The sequence below is a fragment of the Trachypithecus francoisi genome, unplaced genomic scaffold (genome assembly GCF_009764315.1).
Source record: "Trachypithecus francoisi isolate TF-2019V2 unplaced genomic scaffold, Tfra_2.0 Lachesis_group6, whole genome shotgun sequence".
NCBI lineage: Eukaryota > Metazoa > Chordata > Mammalia > Primates > Cercopithecidae > Trachypithecus > Trachypithecus francoisi.
The window spans coordinates 44,170,734-44,197,191 of NW_022681471.1; the positions used below are offsets into that span (position 1 = coordinate 44,170,734).

Below are 26,458 nucleotides of genomic sequence, written 5' to 3' on the forward strand. Positions count from 1 at the left end.
GAACATCGATGCAAAAATCCTCAATAAAATACTGAAAACTGAATCCAGCAGCACATCAAAAGCTTTTCCACCATGATCAAGTGGGCTTCATCCCTGGGATGCAAGGCTGGTTCAACATACGCAAATCAACAAACACAATCCAGCATATAAACAGAATCAAAGGCAAAAACCACCTGATTATCTCAATAGATGCAGCAAAGGCCTTTGACAAAGTTCAACAGCCCTTGTGCTAAAATCTCTCAATAAATTCGGTGTTGATGGAATGTATCTTAAAATAATAAGAGCTATTTATGACAAACCCACAGTCAATATCATACTGAATTGGTGAAAACTGGAAGCACTCCCTTTGAAAACTGGCACAAGACAGGGATGCCCTCTCTCACCACTCCTATTCAACATAGTGTTGGAAGTTCTGGCCAGGTCAATCAGGCAGGAGAAAGAAATAAAAGGTATTCAATGAGGAAAAGAGGAAGAATCAATTGTCCCTGTTCACAGATGACATGATTGTATATTTAGAAACGCCATCATCTCAGCCCAAAATCTCCTTAAGCTGATAAGCAACTTCAGCAGTCTCAGGATACAAAATCATATGCAAAAATCAGAAGCATCTTATACACCACTAACAGACAAACAGAGAGCCAAATCATGAGTGAACTCCAGTCACAATTGCTTCAAAGAGAATAAAACACCTAGGAATCCAACTTACAAGGGATGTGAAGGAGCTCTTCAAGGAGAACTATAAACCACTGCTCGATGTAATAAAAGAGACACAAACAAATGGAAACGTTCCATGCCCATGGATAGAAGAATCAATGTCATGAAAATGGCCATACTGCCCAAGGTAGTTTATAGATTCAATCCATCCCCATCAAACTACCAATGACTTTCTTCACAAAATAGGAAAAAACTACTTTAAAGTTCATATAGAACCGAAAAAAGAGCCTGCATTGCCAAGACAATCCTAAGCCAAAAGAACAAAGCTGGAAGCATCACACTACCTGACTTCAACTATCTACAATGCTACAATAACCAAACAGCATGGTACTGGTACTAAAACACGGAAGAAGATGGGCCAAATTAGAAATTGAATATATGGGCTGGTGGCAGTTACCTGTCCCCTGCCTTCCACCTCCTGTTTCCAGGATTGCCTACTCAGTTTTCAGGCTCTATCAGTACCTAGTTTGCATTCATCACCCATTTAAAAGTCCAGCCCTGGGTATTTCAGGGAAGGATCATGTCCTTAAAATGTAGTGAATTCCACTTATTCCCAAGGATGCAAGCTCTTCTCTGACTCTCTGCACTGGAGTCATTTACAGTCTTTTTAGAGATAAGACTAATTAATGCTCATAGAGTACTTGGAGAGCCATGCATGACAGCACATGAATATTTTCAAAGTAGTGTCTTCTGCCTAGTGTCTGGGCCAGGACCAGGCCTATAGAATTTAATTGAATGTATATCCCTGGTTAAAGTGTGAGCTCCCCAGTGGCAGAGTCTTTGTCCCATTCTGCTTTGTATCCATATAAATTTGAACCCTACTTCCTCTGCACAGATCTTTAAGGTAGATGTTCCTCAGGCTTTTTCCAGAACTCTTTCACTCTCTGCACAAACTTATCCTGCATAATTCTATGTTCTATCCCAAATCTCTCTTCCAAGCTCCAAGCCCATATATATATAACTGTTTAGACATATTTTCCTAGCCATTCACAGATATTTCAAACTCAGCATGTCCAAAACCAAACTCATTTTCTACACGTGCACACTCACGCACATACACACAAATTAGTCCTATTCCATGCTTGCCCATCTCAGCAAATGGCGCTACCATCCTCCCTGTTGCTCAAGCTGAGTCACCTTCAACTCCTCTTTTTCATTCCCCTCCCACAAAGGTTCAGTCATTCACCTTAATCTGTCCATTTACCAACTCAGAAACTTAAATCCCAAACATACAATAAAACTTAAATTTCAAACATAAAAAATAGAATAGTACAATGAAACTCCTCCCATGTACCAATTGCTCAGCTTCAAATTTACCAATTCATAGACAGTCTCATTTCCAACACTCCTCACTTCTCCTCACCTTCAATCATTGTGAAACAAATACCAGAAGTAATCTCATTTCATCTGTATTTCATTAAGTATCTCTTAAAAGTAAGTTATGGAAACATCCAAAATCCCATTATCACACCAATGAAATTGACAATAATATAATATAATCAATATCCAGACAATGTTCATGTTTCCCCATTGTTTTATAAATGGATTTGCTTCCTTACAACTGAGTATCCAAATAAAGTCCCTACACTGTGATTGGATGATAAGTCTCTTAGGTCATTGTATTTTTTAAGTTTTATTTTGTTTTTAAATTCACTCATAATTGTACATACTTATAGGGTATAGTGGGATGTTTCCATACGTATATAAATTGTGTAATGATCAAATCCTGGTAATTAACATATCCATCACCTCAAACACTTATCATTTCTTTGTGGTAAGACATTCAAATTCCTCTATTCTAGCTATTTTGAACTATACAAAATATTACTTTTGACTGCAGTCACCCTACTCTGCAATAGAACACCAGAACTTATTCCTCTTCTCTAACTATAACTTTGTATCCATTGACCAACTTCTCCCCATCATTCGCAGCCCCCCTCCCACTCTCCTTAGCCTGTAGTAACCATTATTTTACTCTCTACTTCTGTAAGATCAACTTCTTTTAGATTCCATACATGAGATCATGTGATATTTGTTCTGTGTTTGACTTATCTCACTTAACATAATATCATCTAGGCTTATCCGTGTTGTTGCAAATGAGAAGATTTTGTTCTTTTTATGGCTGAGTAGCATTTCTCCGTGTATATATGTACCACATTTTATTTATCCATCCATCCAATGATGGACACTTAGGTTGACTTCATATCTTGGCTATTGTGAATAGTGCTGCAATAAATCTGGGATTACAGATATCTCTTTAACATGATTTCATTTCCTTTGGATAGTTCATATTCCTTTGGAATTGCCAGATCATGTAGTAGTTCTATTTCTAATTTTTTGAGGCATCTCCATACTGTTGTTCATAATGGCTTTAACCTGTTGCTTCTCCTCAATCTCTCTTTTTATCCCTGGAATCTTTTGTTGAAAAAACTGGATCATTTTGTCTTGTAAGTTTCCCAGTTTTGATTTGTTGGTTGGTGTTGGTATTGGTATTGGTTGGTATTGGTATTGGTTGGTGTTGGTATTGTAAAGTGTTGGTAGTTAGATCTAGAGACTTGATCATATTCCATTTCTCTCTCTCTTTCTCTTCCTCTTCATCTCTGCCTCCCTCCTGCTCTCCCCTTTTCCCTCTTCCCCTTCCTCCCCCTCTTCCCCCTCGTCTCTTTCTGCAAAACTATTTAATCAGGTAGTGTTTTATTCTTCCATCATTATTGATGTACAAAATGTCTGCAATGTCTGCTTCATCTTCTTTCTGAAATACTAGCAGCTGTTGATATCCATTACCTCAATCCATTACTTCATGGGATTTGCAAATGTTGATTCTATAATTCTGTATTTTCTTATGCATACAGCACCTGAATACTTCACTTAGGAGAAACATCCCTTCATTAATTGTTATGGTTATCCTGAGTTATAGTTCATTTAGGAAAGGCAGGATGAATGCTTGATTCCACTATCCCTTTTTTTTTTTTTTTTTTTTTGAGACGGAGTCTCGCTCTGTCGCCCAGGCTGGAGTGCAGTGGCCGGGTCTCAGCTCACTGCAAGCTCCGCCTCCTGGGTTTACGCCATTCTCCTGCCTCAGCCTCCCAAGCAGCTGGGACTACAGGCGCCCGCCATGTCGCCCGGCTAGTTTTGTGTATTTTTTTTTTTTTTTTTTTAGTAGAGACGGGGTTTCACCATGTTAGCCAGGATGGTCTCGATCTCCTGACCTCGTGATCCGCCCGTCTCGGCCTCCCAAAGTGCTGGGATTACAGGCTTGAGCCACCGCGCCCGGCCCACTATCCCTTTTTTTTAACAAATTTAAAAAATAATTATTTCCCTGGCATCCTCCAAAAGTGACCTGTGAGGGGTGTTTTGTGTGTAGGATACCATTATGGACTCATGAAGTTCTGAATATTTTACAAATTTAATTGAATGCAGTTGTCATTCTTGATGTTCAGGCCATCACTTATTTGGGCAGTGGGAGCCTATTCAGAATGACTTCTGAGTCCCTTTGTTGTGTTTTTTGTTTTTTTTTTTTAACAGTGTTACTGAGATATAGCTGACTTATAGTAAACTGAACATATTTAAACTGTACAATTTAATAAGTTTAGACAAATATGTACAAGCATGAAAGCATCACCACAATCAAGATCATGAACATGTCCATTATCTGCAAAAGTTCCTCCATGTTCCTTTGTAATACCTTCTCTCACCCCTCTCTGCCAGCCCCCATCCTTGGGCAATAACAAATCTGTTTTCTGTCACTATAGATAAATTTTAATTGGCTAGAATTATATGGAAACGTAAATATAAAATATGTGTGCTTTTCTACATAATTACAAAATAATTATGCTTTTTACTCAGCATAATTATTTTGATACTCATTCATGATGCTGCCTGTACCAATAGCCCTGTATGACAGAGGTCCCCAACCCCTGGGACCGGCTGGGGACTGCTGCCATATGAGATATGTCATCAGTCCCCAACCTTTTGGGCACCAGGGACTGGTTTTGTGGAAAACAATTTTTCCATAGACGGGACTGGGGTGTGGGGTGTGGGGCGAGGGATGCTTACAGGATGAAACTATTCCACCTCAGATCATCAGGCATTAGTTAGATTCTCATAAGGAGCATGCAACATAGATTTCTTGCATGTGCAGTTTTCAACAGGATTTGCGATCCTGTGAGAATCTAATGCCATCGTCTATCTGACAGGAGGCAAAGCTCAGGTGCTCACATGCTCGCTGCTCGACTCGTGCTGTGCAGCCCAGTTGCTAACAGGCCACAGACAGGTACGGGTCTGTGTCCTGGGAGTTGGAGACCCCTGAGATATGTAATATGCAAATATTTTCTCTCAGTCTAGAGCTTATCTTTCCATTCTCATAAGAATATCTTTCAGGCTGGGCATCGTGGCTCACGCCTGTAATCCCAGCACTTTGGGAGGCCAAGGTGGGTGGATCACAAGGTCAGGAAATCGAGACCATCCTGGCTAACATGGTGAAACCTCATCTCTACTAAAAAAAATACAAAAAATTAGCTGGGCGTGGTGGCGGGCGCCTGTAGTCCCAGCTACTTGGAGGCTGAGGCAGGAGAATGGCGTGAAACTGGAGGCGGAGCTTGCAGTGAGCAGAGACCGTGCGCCACTGCACTTCAGCCTGGGCGACAGAGCGAGACTCCATATCAAAAAAAAAAAAAAAAAAGAATATCTTTCAAAAAGTAAGTTTTAATTTAGATGATGTCCAATTTCTTCATTATTTTTCTTTCATACTTCAAGTTTCTGGTGTATCAAAATATCTGCTTAATCTAAGAGGACAAAGATTTTCTCCTAATTTTTCTACTGGAAATTTTAAAGTCTCAGGCTTATATTTATATCTACAATACATTTTGAGTTAATTTTTGTACATAGTGTCAAGTATAGATCAAAGTTAATGATTTGTTTATTTTGCATATTGAATATCCAATTGTTTCAGCACCATTTGTTTAAGACTATTCTTTCTCTACTGGACTATCACTGCAGCTTTGTCAAAAATCAGTTGACTATATATTTGTGGATCTATTTCTGGACTCTATCCTGTTTCATTCATACATTTGTTATCTTTACACTCTCTTGATTGCTGTAGCTTCACAATAAGTCTTGAAGTAGGTCTGTAAATCTTACAGCTTTTTCTAAGTTGTTTGGGCTATGCTAGATCCTTTGGATTTTCATATATATTTTCAAATTGCACTGAGTTTATGATCATCCGTTGGGGGAAAATTGATATCATAACGATATCTTTCCATTTATTTAAGCCTTCTTTAATTTTCTCAGCAATTAAGTTTGCCATGCAAAGGCACTGCACATCTTTTGTCAGATTTAGTCCTAAGTGTTTTATATATTTGATGTTATCATATGGCATTTTTATTTCAGTTTCCAATTGTTTGTTGCTAGTTTACAGAAATGCAACTAATTTTTGTATATTGATCTTGTATCATCCAGCATTACTAAACTCATTTGCTAGTTCTAGTAGCTTTTTTGTAGATTTCATGCTATATTTTATATAGATCACGTTATCTGTAAATAAAGACTTGTTTTGCATCTTCCTTTTGAATTTGGATGCCTTCTTTATACTGGCGAGAAACTCTAGCACAATGTTGAATAGAAGTGTAAATGTGGACATCTTTGCCTTGCCCCCAATCTTAGCAGGGAAAGCATTCAGTGATATCTGTAGTATTTTCTATAGATGCCTTTTAGCAGGTTGAAGAAGTTCCCTTCTATCTCTAGTTTGCTTTGAGTTTTTATCACAGTAGAGGCTGGATTTTCTCAATTCTTTTCCTACATCTATTGAGATAATCACAGGCTTTTTTTTTTTTTTTTTTGAGACGGAGTCTCACTCTGTCGCCGGGGCTGGAGTGCAGTGGCCGGATCTCAGCTCACTGCAAGCTCCGCCTCCCCGGGTCACGCCATTCTCCTGCCTCAGCCTCCCGAGTAGCTGGGACTACAGGCGCCCGCCACCTCGCCCGGCTAGTTTTTTGTATTTTTTAGTAGAGACGGGGTTTCACAGTGTTAGCCAGGATGGTCTCGATCTCCTGACCTCGAATCACAGGCTTTTTTTTTCTTTTTGGTCTGCTAATATGGTGAGTTACATTGACTAATTTTTAGATGTTAAACTGAACTACCATTCCTGGAATAAACTTAACTTGGTCTCAATGTACCATCATTTCTATATATTGTTAGGTTCAATTTTGTGAATTTTTGTTAAGAATTTTTATATCTATATCCCTGAAAAATATTGGTCTGTAAGGGTAATGCTGGACTCACAGAGTGAGTTAGAAATTAATCCCTCATCTGTCGGCCGGGCGCCGTGGCTCACGCCCGTAATCCCAGCACTTTGGGAGGCCGAGGTGGGTGGATCACAAGGTCAGGCGATTGAGACCATCCTGGCTAACACGGTGAAACCCCGTCTCTACTAAAAACACAAAAATTAGCCGGGCATGGTGGCAAGAGCCTGTAGTCCCAGCTACTCGGGAGTCTGAGGCAGGAGAATGGCGTGAACTCAGAAGGCAGAGTGCTGCACTCCAGCCTGGGTGACAGAGCGAGACTCTGTCTCGTCTCGAAAGAAAGAAAGAGATGGGTGCTGATGAGTTGATGGGTGCAGCACACCAACATGGCACAAGTATACATATGTAACAAACCTGCACGTTATGCACATGTACCCTAGAACTTAAAGTATAATAAAAATAATAAATAAATAAATAATAAAGGAAAAAGAAAGAAAGAGAGGAGAGAGGGAGAGAGAGAGGGAGAGAGAGAGAGGGAGGGAGGGAGGGAGGGAAAGAAAGAAAGAAGGGAGGGAGGGAGGAGAAAAGAAAATCCCTCATCTTCGATTTTCTGGGAGAATGTGTGTAGGATCAATATATTTATTCCTTAAATGTTGGTAGAAATCACCAGTAAGGACATCTAGCCCAGGAGTTTCCTTTATTGGAAGGTTTTTAACTGCAAATTCAATTTATTAATAGATAAGGGACTACTAGGATTTTCTACTTCTTCTTCAATGAGATTTGGTAGTTTATGTCTTCCACAGGAATTACCAAAGATAAAGTCTTGCCACAGAAGGGCTTTTAAAAATTAGTTTTGCATCTCACTGTGCTTAGAAACAAAAAGAAAAGTAGATGAGCTTTGGAGTCATGAAATATGGAATTAGAGACAAAAATACTGGACCACTCCTTCACCTATGGCTTTGATTATGCCCAAAAAGCTTAAACTGGAGTTTGAAGTTTGCTTATGACATACAGTGCTTTTTTTCTAGCACGATGCTTTTTAAAGTCCGTTCCCACCAACTAAGTAGACTACTTGACTTGTTTCTATTTTCTGCCTATGAGAAGGGATTAGGGCTGTTTCTCCTAATTTTAGAAATGTAGGCATACGTGACAAGTTGGTTTGTGTTGCTCGTGCTGCAAGCAACATTGAAAATTAACTTCTGAAAGTATTTACAGCTTAAAATTGCAGCCAAAAAATAGGTAAAAGTAATATGTTGTTCTTGGCAAGTGAAGACAGGGGTCCTGGTGTATTTGCTGGGTTTTGTACTTCGTAGGATTTTTTTTCCTTCTGATTTTTCCCCCTAGTCAGGAGGGATGGATTTTCTATGAGGCATTCAACTTTCCTAGTTAGTCTTCTCCACATGTCATCTTTCCCCATCTGTGAGCAAGTTAAAACATCTTTTGCCTTATCAACACATGCAAGCCTTGTACATAATTAACAACAGAATTTGTTGTTTGAATCGCAGTTAAATAACAAATAGATCTGAAGTGTAAGTATATCCCCAAATATTACATGGAACATATACTAATTGGGGACATACTCATACTAAAAAGTTCCTTGTGGTTTCTCTGAAATTCAAGCTTAATGTGCATCCTGTATTTTTATTTGCTAAATCTGAGTGTTCCTCACCTGCTCTCTGTGACTAGCCTTGGGAAGTGTTGTTCTTTCATAGCTACTCAGTAAATTCTTACTAACAGAGGAAAAAGAGGCTTCTATTTTAAGAACATTATGGGCAACATTTCGTTTGCCTGTTTGTGTGTTAAATGTGGAAATGACCTGTATTTGTCTCCTATTCTGTTTCCTAATAACTGCTACTACTGAAGAACTACACACATGAACTCACCATCTGTCTCAACTGGGCATTTGTTAGACTGTGTCCCACTAGTCCAAAAGACAGAAATGGAACTGCCCTTAACCATTTGGACTTAATAACAAAGGGGACAGTCTGTCAGGATATTTCTAATGGGACACAGTCTCTGTCCTGGAATCCCAACCCTTCTTATTTCTGTAGGTTTAAAAACAAATTTTTTTTTTTTTTGAGACGGAGTCCCGCTCTGTCGCCCAGGCTGGAGTGCCATGGCGAGATCTCCGCTCACTGCAAGCTCCGCATCCCGGGTTCACACCATTCTCCTGCCTCAGCCTCCTGGGTAGCTGGGACTACAGGCGCCTGCCACCACGCCCAGCTAATTTTTTGTGTTTTTAGTAGAGATGGGGTTTCACTGTGTTAACTAGGATGGTCTCGATCTCCTGACCTCGTGATCCACCCTCCTCGGCCTCCCAATGTGCTGGGATTACAGGTGTGAGCCACCGCGCCCGGCCTTAAAAACAAAATTCTTAATCTCCCAACTAGGAACATTAAAGGATTTTGTTTTCAACTTGTAATGATTTTCCTAACGTTATCATGTTATAAATTAGCAGACAGGCTCTGTGCCAAGCCACTGAAGGCCATGACACTCACTGCATACTTAAGGTCTAGTAGCAAGAGTAAGCTCACAGGATGTAGAAGGACATGCAGTTTCTCCACGCATTGTGCAACTGAGGAAATCGAGGCCCAGCTCAATCACCTGAAATAATTTTGAATATTTTTATTGGAAAACTATTGCCACAGTTTCTCTAAAGCAGTCAAAAAGGGAGGCTGTTAGAGTGAGCAACAAATATAACAGTGAAACATTAGCAGTGCTAATGTTGGAAAAGACAGAAAGTGAAAGTTAAGAAAGGATGTATGAATTGTGTGATATATGAGTTCTATCTCAGTACAGTTTTTACAAAAAGGAAAAAGAATGGATGTGACTAGAATTTCGAGAGAAATGGATGAAACATGAAAGGTATTCCAGGAAAATGGAATAACAATAAATAGACCTTTATGACTAGAGGGGGTGACAGGTGGACTTGCAACGGTAGGTTGAGCCTAAGTCTGAGTGCCCTTAAATGTCATGCTTAAATTTTGAACTTTGTGGGTAATGGGGAGCTATCAAAGGCTTTTGAGGGAAGACAGAACAATCATATCCAAGTTTTAGAAGGATACATTTTTATCTTCTCCGATGATACTTCTCACTTTCTCCTTTTGACTGCGGTTATCTCCTGTATCAAGCTTTTAGTTTCCTGAGTGCAAGTAACATGTTTTCTAAATATTTGTCTTTTTTCCATAGTGCCCAACATAGTGCCATTATACATAGCAGGTGTGCCTTAAAGATTGTCTAGCAAGCACACAGCAGGCCAGTTAACAGCAGGCACTCAATAAATACTTGCTAAGTAAATGAATAAATTTAATCATTGCAATGTTAGTTAAACTCTACTTTCCCCTCCTACTTTGGAAAGCATATCAGAATGCAAATGAGTAGGAGTGACTCAATTACAGAAAGAAACATGAATCCCCTCTTAATTTTCTGAAAAATTAAGGTGAAGAATTTGTATTTTATTTTATTTTATTTTATTTTATTTTATTTTATTTTGAGACGGAGTCTTGTTCTGTCACCCAGGCTGGAGTGCAGTGGCCGGATCTCAGCTCACTGCAAGCTCCGCCTCCCGGGTTTACGCCATTCTCCTGCCTCAGCCTCCCGAGTAGCTGGGACTACAGGCGCCCGCCACCTCGCCCGGCTAGTTTTTTGTATTTTTTAGTAGAGACGGGGTTTCACAGTGTTAGCCAGGATGGTCTCGATCAAGAATTTGTATTTTAACTATTATTACTAACAGTTACTTTTGACACACTTCATAACTGAATTTGTCACACAAATGTGCCATGATGCTACTTGTAGGGTTTTCAGACGAAATAGATGAGACTCCGTCAAATATGAATTGCAGATAAATAACAAATAGATCTTAAGCGTAAGTATATCCCCAAATATTGCATGGAACATATACTAATTGGGGACATACTCATACTAAAATGTTACTTGTGGTTTCTCTGAAATTCAAGCTTATTGTGCATCCTGTATTTTTATTTGCTAAATCTGAGTGTTCCTCACATGCTCCCTATGACTAGCCTTGGGAAGTGTTGTTCTTTCATAGCTACTCAGTAAATTCTTGCTAACAGAGGAAAAAGAGGCTTCTATTTTAAGAACATTATGGGCAACATTTAGTTTGCCTGTTTGTGTCTTAAGCATTTGCTTGTTGAATTTACTTTAAGGTCTAACTGGGTAGTACTACATCCCCTCAGGCCCTGGTTCATACTGACTGGCTAGAGCTTTTCAAGTGAAACCTGGCGTGCCTGTTCCTCTTCTACCCCTGATGCCATCAGTTGTTTTTATCTATGGTGTGAACACAGTTGAGCAGATGTTGGAGGGAAATGGCTTCCTGAAATATCAGAAATGTCTGGTGTCAGCTTCTTCCTTAAAATAAAGTATAGGTGACAAGTCCCACATGGTAAGGAGCCAGCTCTCACAGATCACTTCCTTCTCTTCCCAGAGTCTTTCATTCATGAACTCACAGGGAGCTGTTCTTAAAAGGCAAATGCACATAAAACATGGGACAGGACCCAGCTTGGTTTAATGTGTGTTTTGTGTGTGTGTGTGTGTGTCCGTGCGTGTGTGTGTGTGTGTGTGTGTTCACATTTCAATGCAAAGGTTTTAGGTTTTGTTTTAGAATTGCTCAAAGTAAAGCCAGATTTCCTGCTATTAGCAAGAAGTTCAGAAACGTAGGGTGATGTTAAAGGGGGCCTGGTTTAAGGGAAGAGCTCTAAGATTTTGAGTCAAACCTGGGTCTGAATTTATGCTGCTCCCTAGCTGACTGACCTTGGGAAGGCAAACTAACCCCTTGAAGCATCAGTTTTTTCATTTGTAAAATGATAATGGTAATAGTGCCTACCTTATAGTGGAGGTGGAACAGTTCCGTGTGATAACAAAAGTGAACTGCTTAACTAGGCACATAACAGATGCTCACGGTAGCCATTATTGTGAATGTGGCCCCAGGATCGGTCTGATCTAGCCAAAGAGGCCTCAGAATTTCTGGACCCTGAGGCCACTGGCAGGTGAAGGAAGGTCACCTCAGCATCGTGTATTATTTTTCTCTTTTAGATGTTTGGCTGTCTTCACTTTCTCACTTAACTAGCAAATGATACCAACTCTCTGAAACTCAGGATGTTTTTTTAATCTGGAAAATGGTCATATGAAAAATAATTCCTTTGTTTCAAAAGTAGTTATAAGAATTATATATGAAGATTATTTAGAAAATGTACACACAGTACAAACAATATTGTGAAGTAAGTAGAGTAATATTGATAAAAAGGACCCCCAAAGTGGCACCTCTCAACACTCATCTTTCTTTTCCTGACTTTTTAAGTTTCAGGCCAATTCCTGGAACTAGTGGCAGCAGGTCCACTAAAAAACAACAACATAAACAAAAACAAAACAAAAACACAAGAACCACACAGTTGAAGGTACCTGGTTTCTTATCCCCACTCTGATACTTAATTTTCTATGCTGAAAAAGTCACTTAACAGCTGAGTTTTCATTTCCTCATCTTTAAAATGGGAATTAGTCATTGAGTGAGAACCTTTTAGGCATCCTCATGCACAGTACTAGACACTGTAATTGTAAATAATACCAGCTGATATAGATTGAGCATATTCTCAATATACCAAGCACTTGACAAAGAGCATCAACTCATTTAACCTCACTAAACCCTGTAAAGTAAAATATCCCTATTTTATAGTTCAGGAAATTGAGGCTTAAAGGATTTCCATTGATTTCTCTTATAGTGAAACCAAGATCTTCATCTCAAAGGAACCTAATGTCTAGGAGGGTAGGTGAAGATATAAATAAATCGTTGTAATGTTGCATATGTGTCTATGTCTCTACACACACACATACATCTAAAATATCTATTTCAGATTTGCGGTGGAAAATCACATGAGATATTATGTGAAAGACATTTTGAAGAAATCTAAAGTTATTAAAAGGGGACAGTTTTATTATGTTGTATGAAACCAGGAATGAGCAGCCATTTTAACAATCATTTACTGTGCTAATTCAAGACGAATTTATTATTTTCCAAGGACTGTCTTGTTTTGCACTGTGTGGAATATTAATAGGGCTAGCGTCTTTACAGTACCATACTTTCTTTCTTCTGAAACATAGTCACAATCCTAAAACCGATGCATTTTTTTAACCCCACCAGAGTCAATCATCCATTGATCCTACTACCTTTCTGCTGCCCCTTGCCCACCGCCTGTGCTCAGTTCCTTCCACAGGAAACCTAGATCCTATGATCCATAATCATAATCACTTCTTTCCATATGCCCTTGACTCCCTTGCCCCTCTTTCCTTTATCATCCTCACCTAGCAGACCCCAGCCTTGATTAAATCCAACTCTTCCTCTAATCTACATATGTATCCATGGACAAGTCTACAGAAAACCTCACAATATTGATAACTGATGTTCTTTTAAGTCCATGACCACCAAACTAAAGTGGGCCCTTAGAGCTGCCTTGCAGTCCTGCCACATTTCCCTAGTTCATGCCTTCTCCCTGCTCTCCTAACTGATCATGTCACACCTTATCTCTCTGCAAACCTCCAATACCTCCTTCCTGTTCTTATTCTCAGTTGATAACCTTGATTCTTGTTTCACTGAGAGGAAAAAATAAGTATGACAAAGAGAATGCCTGCATGCTTCCATTACCACATCAACTACCCTACCTGCATCTGTATCTATGTATTCTGCCTTTCCACCTGTCACTGTGGATGAACTTTCAATTCTCTTACCTAAGGGCATTCCATCAACTTGTGTATTAGATACCATCCTCTCTTGTACACTTAAAGTCACCCCCAACAATTTTTCCATCTGTCTCCTGTGTCAACACATATTCCCTCAAAATACTAACATATTTCAATATCTCCAATCTTAACAAAAAATTAAACATACTTCTTACCCCATATCCCTCTTTGGCTACAGTGCCATTTCTTCCATTCCAAATACCCCTTTAGATAATTGGCTATCCTGGATTTCTCCAGTTCCTCACTTCTCACTCTCTATTGAACCCTTGCAATCTGGCTTTGAGCCACACTAAGCCACTGAAATTTATCTGGTACAGATCACCACATTGCTAAATCCATTGGTGTGTTTTCATATCTTGTCTTACTTAATCTGTCAACAATTTGGGTTTATCACTTTTTTTCCTCCTTGCTTTCCAGGGCCCCTCTGGATGTTGGTTCTTTTTTTTTTTTTTTTTTTTTGAGACTGAGTCTTGCTCTGTCGCCCGGGCTGGAGTGCAGTGGCCGGATCTCAGCTCACTGCAAGCTCCGCCTCCAGGTTTACACCATTCTCCTGCCTCAGCCTCCCGAGTAGCTGGGACTACAGGCGCCAGCCACCTCGCCCGGCTAGCTTTTTTGTATTTTTCAGTAGAGACGGGGTTTCACCGTGTTAGCCAGGATGGTCTCAAACTCCTGACCTCGTGATCCGCCCGTCTCGGCCTCCCAAAGTGCTGGGATTACAGGCTTGAGCCACCGCGCCCGGCCTGGATGTTGGTTCTTTACTCATCTCACTGGCTACTCCCTCTTGGATTCCTTCTCAAGGACCTCCTCATGTTCTCTTAACAATGACATGCTTCAGTGCTTAATTCTACGGTGTATTCTCTTCCCTTCATCTACCTTCATTCCCTTGGTAATCTCATCTGCTTTGGAGGCTTTTTGTTTCTTTAGACAGGGTCTCACTCTGTCACTCAGGCTGGGTGCAGTGGCACAATCAGCCTCAAACTCCTGGGCTCCAGTGACCCTCCTGCCTCAGCCTCCTGAGTAGCTGGGACTACAGGCACATGCCACCACACCTGTCTAATTTTTTTGTAGAGATGGGGTATCAACATGTTGCCCAGGCTGGTCTCAAACTCCTCGGTTCAAACAATCCCCCTGCCTTGGCTTCCCAAAATGCTGGGATTACAGATTACAGACACGAGCCACCACACCTAGCCCCTTGGCTTTATATAACAATGATAGCAGAGATGGTGATCTCCAGATAAACCCTGCTCTCTCCTACTCTCCATGTTGTTAGGTTTTCCAGTATGTCTGGTTCTTTTTAAAGGGAATATGAACACAAGAGATATATCACTTCCTGTAATAGGGAATTAAGAGCAGGTACTAGGATCTGAGATAGTGGAGTTGCTAGACAAAAGCAGCTTGGAAATCCAAGTCACCTTTGGAGAAGGCCACTAAGAGGAGCTGCTTTTGTCTTATTGGATTATGACATAAGTGATAAATCAAACTCTGTGTGCTAAACCATTGAGATCTTAGGTTTGTTACCACAACATAGTCAAGTCTACACTGACTAAGGCATCTCCCTTGAATTCCAGACTTCCATAGCCAGCTATCTACTCAACTCCTCCATTTGAATATCTTATACATATCTCAAAACCAGAATTCCTGATGCTTCCAAAGCCAGCTTCTCCAATAGTTTTCTCCATCTGAATAAATGGCAATTTCATCCTTCTCGTTGCCTAGTACAGAAACTTTGGAGTCATTCTTGACTTCTCCCTTTCAGTCACATCCCACATCCAATCCATCAGCAAATCCTAGCAGCTCTACCTTTAAAACATACCTAGAATCATTTTACTTCTGTCAGACTCTATAACTGCCCCTCTGTTATAAACATCCATCATCCTGCTGAATTACCACAACAGCCTCCTAGGTGGTCTTTCTGCTTCTGTGCTTGCCCCACTACAGTTCACATGGCAGCTTGAGAAATCCCCCTTAAAAAGTAAATCAGCGGCCGGGCGCGGTGGCTCAAGCCTGTAATCCCAGCACTTTGGGAGGCCGAGGCGGGCGGATCACGAGGTCAGGAGATCGAGACCATCCTGGCTAACACGGTGAAACCCCGTCTCTACTAAAAAAAAAAATACAAAAAACCTAGCCGGGCGAGGTGGCGGGCGCCTGTAGTCCCAGCTACTTGGGAGGCTGAGGCAGGAGAATGGCGTAAACCCCGGAGGTGGAGCTTGCAGTGAGCTGAGATCCGGCCACTGCACTCCAGCCTGGGCGACAGAGCGAGACTCCGTCTCAAAAAAAAAAAAAAAAGTAAATCAACTGGTGTCACTCACATGTTCCAAGCCCTTCAGTGGATTTCCAGGGGCAAAGCTCTTACACTGGTCTATGAAATCTTCTATGATCTGGCTCTTGCTCCAACTCTGGCTTTATCAGGTATCCCATCCCCCCATTCACTGCACTCCAGGATTCTGGCCTCCTTGCTGTAGCCAAAACATCAAGCCTATTCTCTCATTTACTGCCTTTGCACTTGCTGTTCCCTTTGCCTAGAATACTCTTTCCTCAGATATTCACATAACTTATTCCTTCATCTTCTATAGCAGTGTTTCTCAAATATTATGTGCATCAGAATCACCTGAAGGACTTGTTAAAACAGATTTCTGAGCCCCACCCTAAAGTTTATGATTCAGTGGATCGTGGAGGAGACAAGAATTTGCAACTCTAACAATTTCCCAGGACTGATGATTCTGGGCCAAAGATTGTGCTTTGAAAAACACTGTTTTCTGCTCAGAATTCCCCTTGTAAGCAAGGCCTTCCCTGACTCCCTTATATAAAATAACAACCTAACCCCAACACTTCCTACTCTCTTACCCAATTTAGTTTCCTCCATAATACAGATCACCTGACAAATATGTATGTAATATTCATTTACTGTTTGTCTTCCCTCTAAATTTTAACCAGGAAAACAAGGACTTGGTTTCACTTATGGCTGTATGATACTGCCACTATCACCTATGCCTAACACAGTACCTAGCACAGAGTAGGCACTTAATAAATATTTGTTGAATGAATGGTGAGAATAAAATTATACACAGACAGTCTTCTGTGACCTAAGCTTCTGGAGAAAATTGCTCACAAACATAATTGGCCTTTGCAATCCAATCACTTCAGCTAAGCCTCTGTTACTTCCTATCTTGTTTCCTGAGTTACCTTCTGCATCATTGTCATCCTTGCCAACCCCCATGCAAGAAAGCACTGGTGATGCCTAGAAAAGCCTATTGGTTGGTGGTAGAGGCACTGTGATGTAACTCTTTATTTCAGGAGACCCAGGAGAAAGGAAGAATTCCAGGTGATGCTGATCTCTAACACTTGTAACTCAATTGCTCTGAGAGCAGTTATTTCACAGCCCTTCACTGAATATCTGCTTGTGACAGGGCTGCAGAGAAGCATAAGACATGGTTCTGATCCCAGTCTGATGGCAGAATCAAATAAATTGAGTAAACTACTGCAAAACTCCATCAGCAAAGAGAAGAGAGTAAGAACTGCTCCTGAAATTGCTGAGAGGGAGGCAGAGTATAAGGGTGTCTTCACCAAAAAGATGGTTGAGCTGGGTTTAAAAGAATGAATAGAAATTTTGTTTGTGGTAAAGGCAGTAGGAAAGCATTTTAGACATAGGAACCAGCATCAGCAAAAGGATAGATGTGTGGAGTAGAGATTATATTTAAAATATTTAGCAATATTTGTGGTTACGGTTTAGCAAACCCTAACCTTTAACTCTAATTGCTAAATATTTTTAGCATTTAAAAATAATTTTGGAGGCTGATGTGGCAAGATCACTTGAGGCCAGGAGTTCGAGACCAGCCTGGCCAACATGGCAAAACCCCGTCTCTACTAAAAATACAAAAATTAGCTAGGTGTGGTGGTGGGTGCCTGTAATCCCAGCTACTCAGGAGGCTGAGGCAGAGAATGGCTTGAACCTGGGAGGCGGAGGCTGCAGTGAGCCCAGATCGCACCACTACACTCCAGCCTGAGTGACAGAGCGAGACTCCATCTCAAAAAAAAAAAAAGTTAAGTGAGTGCAGTGATTCTCTGAAATGAGAAATAACTCGTGGTGGTGATCTGGGGGGGGAAAGTACAATCTTCCCTTTATTTACTAGGCATTTTTATTCAGTAACAATAAAACCATGAAAAATTCATTTCAATGTATAAAATGTGGTTATGTTCTTGATTCTGATAATTACATATACAGACATCAACAAATCCAAATGGACATCCTGACCAAGCAAAGTGAACATCAGCCATAGACGAACTGGCATGACCATACCAGTGCACAGCACTTGATAAGGAGCTCCAGAGAGAGACCAGAATGTTGCAAAAAATGCTGAGTAGTCTAGTATAGCTAGTATTAATATAATAATAATAGCTGACACTAAGTGAATACTATGAGCCAGGTACTGTTTTGCATGCTTAATCTTATTGAGTCCTCCAATCAAACTCTATACAGTAGATACTGTTGCCATTCTCATTTTATAGGTAGGAAAATTGAGTTTCAGAGAGATAAAGTCACTTACCTAAGTTCATCCAACTCGGAAATATTAGAGCTGGGATTTAAACCTGTACAGACTGACTCCAGAACTTATATTCCTAATTAAGGGATACTGCCTCAGATATTGGCTAGAACATAGGTTTGCCCCTTAACACTGTGGTTTTATACAAAGGAGTAAAATAAATTGACTTTTCCCTTATAAATGTTACAGTGTGGATGAGGAAACAAGACTCTCAGTTATGCAATCTTAGGAACGTTGCAAAGACTCTCCCATAACAACATGTGACACTTAGCCAGTGAATGGGACTTAGTGAGTATTGTTGTGTTTCACTGAAGCTGAAGTGGTCATGGAAAATATGGAACTTGAATTTGGCCTTGAGAGGTATGGAACAGTAGGAAGAATACTGCATTATGTTCAGAAGTGTTAGAATCCACTTGTTAACAGTGTGACCCAAGTCAAAATAATCTTCTTCAGTGTTATCATCTGTAAAATGGGTGATTTGGATTAGACCAATACTTCTTAACAAAAGTACACCCCAGGAGGTATTTTGCAATTTGTGAGGCCATTCGTGATTGTTAAAATGATTAGGGAGTCGGGAACACTTACTTGGTGGCTGCCAGGAATGATAGGTGTTCTGAATACTATGCATCCTGAAGGATAGAGAAGACCTCTGGATACTCATGGAGATGAAAACTCTGTTTATAATTATTGAAGTCTAGAACATAAACACATTTTATATATTGAAATGAATTTTTTCATGGTTTTCTCGAATAAAACTGCCCAATAAATAAAGGGAAGATTGTACTTCCCGCCCTCCACCCAAGGTCATCACCATGAGTTGTTTGTCATTTGAGAGAATCACTGCACTTACTAATAGCAACTGCATTCGTGATACTTGAATCATCAATACTGCATCCCAGTGTCATTCCATGTCAGCAGGCTGTTACACTCATCATAACTCTCTATAGAGCTGTTGGTCTCTGACTACCACTTCATGACATCTTCTAATATAGCCATGTATGAGCTTTTATATATTGAAATACCTATCTTTTTATTACAAATGACTTTTCTTCTGTTTTTTTTTTTTTTTTTCTTTGCAATACAGTTAGGGCATGCTATGTGCTTTTAAAATTTTCCTTACATTTTTATTATAACTTATTCCTATGAATTTCTTTTTAGGATGGCAAGGGAGAGTAATAATTATAATAAAAATAATAAGGTACTGCTCGAATAGAGTTAAGAACCACTGTATTAGATGATCTCCCAAAACCTTTCCAGTTTTAATTTTCTGGGTATAAGAAAGGTTTGATCTTGAGAGAAAAGGGAGAGCATTCCAAGGTGGAAATGACACCAGCCACATGGCCTGGTCAAGCAGGGGGTGGAGTGTCCCCAGACATGCCAGGATAAAGCAGAGGCTTCTCAGGTCTAGTCTGGTCATGTTCCCTGGAAGCCTGCCTTCACTCTTCCCACCTCACTGTAATTGAAGACTCCTGGGGAACTGGGGAAACTGCCAGGGCTGGCATTACAGGAAATGCCTTATGGCCAACAGGGCTTCTCTGGTTACTTTCCTCAGTGACAAAGGACAGTGATGACTTCCTGTCTGTTAGCTGAGTGTCTTTGCCTCCTTGTTCTGGCGAGTTCCTAAGAAACCTTAGCTTCTGATTCTTATGGGTTTGTTCAGCTTCTGCTATCGTTTTTTTTGCCCCCCTCTTTTCCAGTTCCCTTGCTTCCAGCCTCTTTGCTCCATGTTTGAGGGGTCTGGAAACTTTTCATCTACTATAGACCAATTTTATGGAACACTCAAACAGACATTGTTTGGAAGTAAGCCATAGCTCTGAATAGATGTCATTTCAACTTTGGCAACACCTGTCAAGTTCTCGTCCTTGAAGGGGATGATTTTTATCACTTAATATCATGTATTTTGTATTCTTATTAATTATATGTGCTTGTTGAAGACTGCTTAGAAAACACAGGAATGTATGGAGAAGGAAATACAAATTATCCTTAATACCAAGAAATATAGTAGTCAACATTAGACAAGGGTGTCAGCACAGGTGGAGATAAAATTCAATGCTGCTCTCTCAGTTCTCTCTTGTTTCCCAGCCCCTAGCTTTCTCCTGCCACAGTACCTCTTGATCTCACCCTTATGAAAACTTGCCTGTCCTATATTCCATAAAATGGAAGGTAAACTGGAAAGTGTGCAATAGCACTTACCATGTCAAGGGCTTATAAGAGAGAGAAACTATAACGTATAAGGAAGGTGTTTGGAATCTAAAATAGTAATATTTTGTCATAGCTTTGCCATCACTACCTTATTACCAAGGTGTTGTGCTGATAAAGTGTTGTGGGAATGTCTAAAGAGATAAGAGACCATCTGAGAAATTCACAGTGCTCTCTAGGAATTAGGAAAAGGCGCACAGTACACAGAGGCAAGAATGATCAAGTGCGAGGTCAGCTCATAAATATGCCTTTCTCTTTGGAAAAAAATCCAACATTAAATAAAAAAGTTGGATGGTTCTAAATCCATGCATCCCAGAGATAAAGTTCTTGTTACAGATAATAGTTAGAATTTATGTTTTGCTTTTTTTCCAAGGTGGATATGGTCAGAATTGCAGTTTTTCTTATTGTTGAGTCTTTGTATTGAGGTTCTGGTAGACAAAGGACTTAGAAAACACTAAGGCTTAAGGGTTAAGGTCAAGACTTTGGAGTTAGTCAGACCTGAGTTCAAATCCTAACTCCATTCATGTGGTCACCAAAAATTCCTTGAGTGTCATCCATGGTTTTAGACATTGGAGATACAGTGTTGGACAAGACAATGAAGTCCCTACTTACATGAAGCTTACATTCTAGTAGGAGTAGACAGAATGTCTAATGATGAAAAGGTAATGAAATTATATGATTGGAAGTAACTGGAGACTCAGGAATGGCCTCTCTGAGAATGGACAATTGAACTGAGACCTGAGTGATGAAAAGAGGCCAGGATTTTTAAAAAAAATCTCGGAGAAGAACATTGCAAACAAAAGGAACAGCGAGGGCAGAGGGCCTGAGGCAGGAACAGGCTTGATGTTTTTAATGAACAGAATGAACGCCCTCCTGTGTGACTGAAGCAGAGTGAGCCAGAGAGAAAGGAGATGAGGTTGGTGAGGATCAGCACATGTCAGGTCACGTGCGGGCCTTGCAGAAATTCAGCTAGCAATCATCACCATCAATCAGAGGAGAGGGAAAAGTGAAATTAGAGAGCTGAGGGGGTACTATAAAATACCAACTGAGGAATCTGGATCTGACTAACTGGGCATGGGAGTGCCACTGTAAGGTTTGAATGGTGTGCTGAAATGGAGTTGAGAAGAACAATTCTGAGAGCAGAGTACAAGGTAGCCATTTTCATTTGTCACTACACATCTAGCACTTGAATTTCATTCAAGTTATCTGCTATAGCTACATTTTATCAATGAGTGCAAATCTGTAAGTCACTGGACACCTGTTTTCACAGGAATATGTCTAGAGTCTATTTCCAGCCCCCAAGTAATTCTGTTGTATATTGTGCCTGGAATTTCTACCAGTGAGCAGGTGTCTAAAGTAAAGTTCCAAAACCGGCTATTTATTTGATGAGGTATAGACCTGACCTGAAAGGATGCTAGCTTAAGATTAGTTTTTATTTCATTTGATTACTGACAACATCAGATAAGATCATTAAGCCGCGAAAGATTTACTTAGTAAAGAAGCTAAGAGTTAGGTTTGCTGGGACAACATTGCTTCTTGGTTCACATGGTTTATTAACTTTTTCCTTTTTTTAATAGGGAGAGAAGTCTTATGGAAAGCCGTGTGGGGGCCAAGACTGCAGTGGGAGCTGTCAGTGTTTTCCTGAGAAAGGAGCGAGAGTAAGTTGCTTATTTCATTGTTGAAAGACAAATAGTTGCATGGGAGCTGTTATCTGTTTTCTTTAGAAATAAACTGCTTAGAATTTACTCTTATGACCTCATGGAACAAGCAAAGTGATGAGGACCAGCTGGAAGGAGCTTTGCTAACTGATGATAGTCAGAGTTAGATTGGTCAAAGTCTCTGAGGTACCAAGAAGAGGTTTCCTTCATTCACTTAATGCCAAGGTTTCCTCAGAGTTTCATCTGGAGTTTTTCCAAAAGCCAATTAGGTTGTAGAGAGTCAGACTGTGATGATGTTTGTAGATAAGTATAAATTTTCATAGCTCACTTGATTCTTCCCTCCCAGTCTGGGGAACAGGTGTTCCAATTGTTATCTACAGACTGTGGATGTGACTTGTCCAAAATCACCCTGCTTGTTAGTGATAGACTCAAGAGAACAGGGTAGCCATAAAGTCCAGAAATATAGGTGACAATACATGAAGAATGGTTTGTAGGTATTACATTACAACATAGGATATGTTTTAAAATGTTGTGACATAGTCCATGTATTGTCCCTCATTAGCAATGCACAGTTCAAATTGTTGAGCAAATTGCAATGAACTCAGTGCATTGACACAGCACTTCTATCAATTCCTGAATATGCATAGCCCCTAGATATTTGTGTCTATGATTTTCACTGAAAAAATGCATATTTAGTATAACCCAGGAAAAGTGTTGAAAGGGGTTCAATCTGAAAAGAAAATTAGACACATACACAAGTTGAGCATCTCTAATTCAAAAATCTGAAATCTGAGATGTTTCAAAATCCACCATTTCCTGAGCACTGATGTGACACTCAGAGGAAATGCTCATTGGAGCATTTTGGATTTTGGATTTTGGATTAGGGATGCTCCATCTGTGTGGGGGTCTGTGTGTGTGTGTGTGTGTGTGTGGTGGGTGGGTGGGTGGGTGTGTTTCCAGGATTAATGGCCATCCTACAGAGTTCAGAACTTCCCATTTCTAGCATTGTGAATGCACTCTCATCACACTCAAACAAGCCTAAGGGCTTATACTGTCAAAAGAAGGTAGTAGTATAAATAGGTCACCAAACTTTCAATCCATAGCCAAACAGGGAACACAGTGACCGTTCCACCTTCTCTTTCATTATCTTACATTGGGGTAAAGTGAAATGTCAAACTATGCCAGAATTTGAAGGAAGAGAATAAAAATCCATCTTCTCATCAAGGGGACCAGACCTATTCTACATTAAAGACATGGACTTAGAGAATCGTAAAATATGAGAAAGGGAAGGTTTCTTAGTAAGCTTCACATATTATTCGTTGATTGTACAGAGGAAACAGACTCAGAAGGAAAATTACTTCCTGGGATCACATAGCAAAGTAATGACAGATTCCAGGCCTTGATCTGGGTCCTTTGATTTCTCATCTATTTACGTCACCAACTTACCTACTGCTGCCTCTCACTGTTGCCACCAAGATCTATACCCTTACCTCTGAGATATTCTAGAAAAAAAAATTCACAATAAATATATGAATGTATTCTTGAACAACATGCAAGCAGTATAGACAAAGCAAAAATCTCCCTTGATGCTCTCTCAGTGCCACTACTGTCATTCTTATCTTTTTCCATACATAATCAGAGAGATATGTACACATATGTCTAAAAATAGTCTCATTATCTGATTTTCTTGTCCAAAATAGAATTCTAAGTATATGTTCTGGGCCCTTTTTGTAAATTTAACGTGTCCTTAAGATATTTTTCTCTACCCCATAGTTTAATTCAGCCATTCCCCTTTTGACAGCTACTTAGGTTGTTTCTAAACTTTTGCTATTTGTAAAATGGCAGAGCTACAGTGAAAATCTTTGAGCAGGCCTCCTTGTGTTCAAGCATAGATACTAGCTCAAGCATAGATACATCTCTAGCATAGACACTAAGGATCGTAATTACCTGGTAGAAGGGTAATAGACATTTTTAACCTTCAAAGCCACTGCCAAATTAGGCTACAAAGTATTCTGCAATTTATATTCCCATCAGCATTGTACAAAAATGCCCATGTTTCTACACCCTTGCCAACGCTTGATATTTTTGCTAATATGATGAGTGAAAATCATTCTAATTCCCTGAGTTTAAGTGTCTTTTCACATATTACCTGGAAATTTATATTTCTTCTGTGAATTTCCTGGACATATTCTCTAGCCACTTTCCTAACTGATGATTCTTATTGACTTACTTTACCTCTGCAAAGATGCAGCAAATAAAAATGACCCAAATCGGTGCAAGTGAGATTTAAGATTTGACACAAAGGGACATTTCCCGATGGATTGTGGCAGGATGAGAAGCAGACACAACAACCAGGAAACTGAGAAGCTCTGGGCTGTTTGTTGGGTTGGGGAGCCTTTAAAAGTATAAAATCTTATGTATCTGATCGGACGTCAGTCCTACACCAGGCAAACATGCCTACAGTGACCTCATTGTTAAACCCCTGGCTAAGATTTTGATCTCTGGAAATGGAGGGCAGTAGATTTATTTCATGAGGAGCCCTCATTTAGGTTTCAAACATCTGGAGCCTTAGTCTGGCTTCTCTTTTGAAAACATCTGAGTGGCTGAGGGGGTGGGGGATGAAGGAAATTAGAATATCACTGCACACATTTTCCCCTCAATATTCCCTCAATATTTAAAAGACACAGACTCCACACTGTCAAATATGTTCCTAAAAATGTATTTGCAAAGTCTAAAGTTTCAAAGAATGCTTTTCAAAGTTACTGAACCAGACTAAGCCATATTTCATGAGTCGAGAGCAGGAATGTCCTATTTCCCAAATAGATAAGACCTATGCTCATGCAGAAAACCATGAACGTGGATGCTTGAAGCACAACCAGGTCCTGTTTAGTCATCCTCCCTTTCCTCCTATGTTCCCAGGGCCAAGCAGAATTGTTTAAACTGGCCCCAGCACTATTGACCCTGCAGGACAGCCCCTCAGTACCCCTTGTGTGCAGATTTCAGAAAGATTTGGGACTGTTTTCCTTAGCTGAGCAGAGGGCCCCATTTATATTTCAAGCTGTTTCTCTTGAGCTGGGAGCGGAACGGAACATTGGGTCACCCCTGAGATATGCTGCAGCCCTTGGCAGGCCTGCCCCCTGCCTTGGGGAAACATCAAGCACATAGCTTGCTGGGCAGTGTGTACTTTTTCTTTGCCAAAGTCCTCTTGAACTGACTAGGACCTTTACACAACACCTAGTACTCCTGCAAAACTGCAATCTGGCCCTTTTTGGCTGAAGCTATCTCAAACCGATTTCTCAAAGGTATGCCCTGCCTGCTAAAGTCCCTACCTAATGTTGGTGCACTGCTTTGCAGTTCCCAAAACATCTTTCAGGGGCTGTAATCCTGTATGTATGCAACAAATAAAGAAACTGGTAAGTGACTTGCCCAAAGTCACCAGCCTGCTAGTGGCTAAACCTTATTTAGCCAACTTTAAGAGAATGGCAATCTTTAAAAATGAACTGCCTCATAGTGTTAAATAAAGGCGTTTTCACCCAGATGTTCAGATTTGAACTTAATATATGACTTTCACTTTTCTTTCTTAGGAGTAGGTGTTATTATCTGGAAGAACTATTCTTTCAGGTTGTTCTCTTCCCTGGTATTTTTTCCCCTGCCACTTGATTAAACAAAACATTTTAGGTTGACATTTCCAACACTTCTCTTTTTTCCCTACTAGATGTGAAAGCTATCTCTGCATTATACTCCATCAGTGTGTGTTTGTCTGAAGTTGGGGGTGGGAGGAGGGGGCAGTTTGTTTTCTTCTGAGCCTAGTATTCCTTAATACTCTTTTAGAGTTTTCCCTATTTGAACATTGTTCTGGTGTTCATCTAAAACATGGTGACCTCCTAACTATCCATGCCATCTAAAGAAGCATTATCACAGATAATCCAAAACCATGGGGAATGTTTGGATTGCCCTCTAGGTAAAGGCTGTTTGTCCCCCATTTTATGCCTAGCTTGAGAGTTTATGAAGCTAGCCTGAGTTTCATGTGAAACTGAGCCCAGGTTTCTTAATTCCTTATCTCCTGCCTGCATCCTGCTGTTCCACTGCCATAAATGTGTTTCCCATGAATTCCAGAACCCAGATGCATTAACAACTAGTCCTTCAATTTATTCTCCTGCAAACATCTGGCATTCCCTGTGTCAGCTGACTGGTGCCATGGCTACCAAGAAACCTTTCCATTTTCTTCTGAATTAGGAAATTGCAATGTACATCTTTCCTCCTCCTTGTGTATCCCCTCATGCCCCTCTCCTGACTAGCCACTACAACACACACCAATGTCTTTGTCCTCTACTGCTCCAATATGAAAGCTCATATT

The 26,458-nt window shown here is 40.2% G+C and overlaps 1 protein-coding gene across 1 annotated transcript in view; it reads left to right on the top strand.

Annotated features, from left to right (window-relative positions):
• Positions 1-26,458, top strand: part of COL4A6 (collagen type IV alpha 6 chain) — a 293,859-nt gene that overhangs the window by 116,068 nt on the left and 151,333 nt on the right. The window contains 1 exon segment of the mRNA XM_033201864.1: positions 22,021-22,101. Within this exon segment, the coding sequence (XP_033057755.1) occupies positions 22,021-22,101 (81 nt within the window).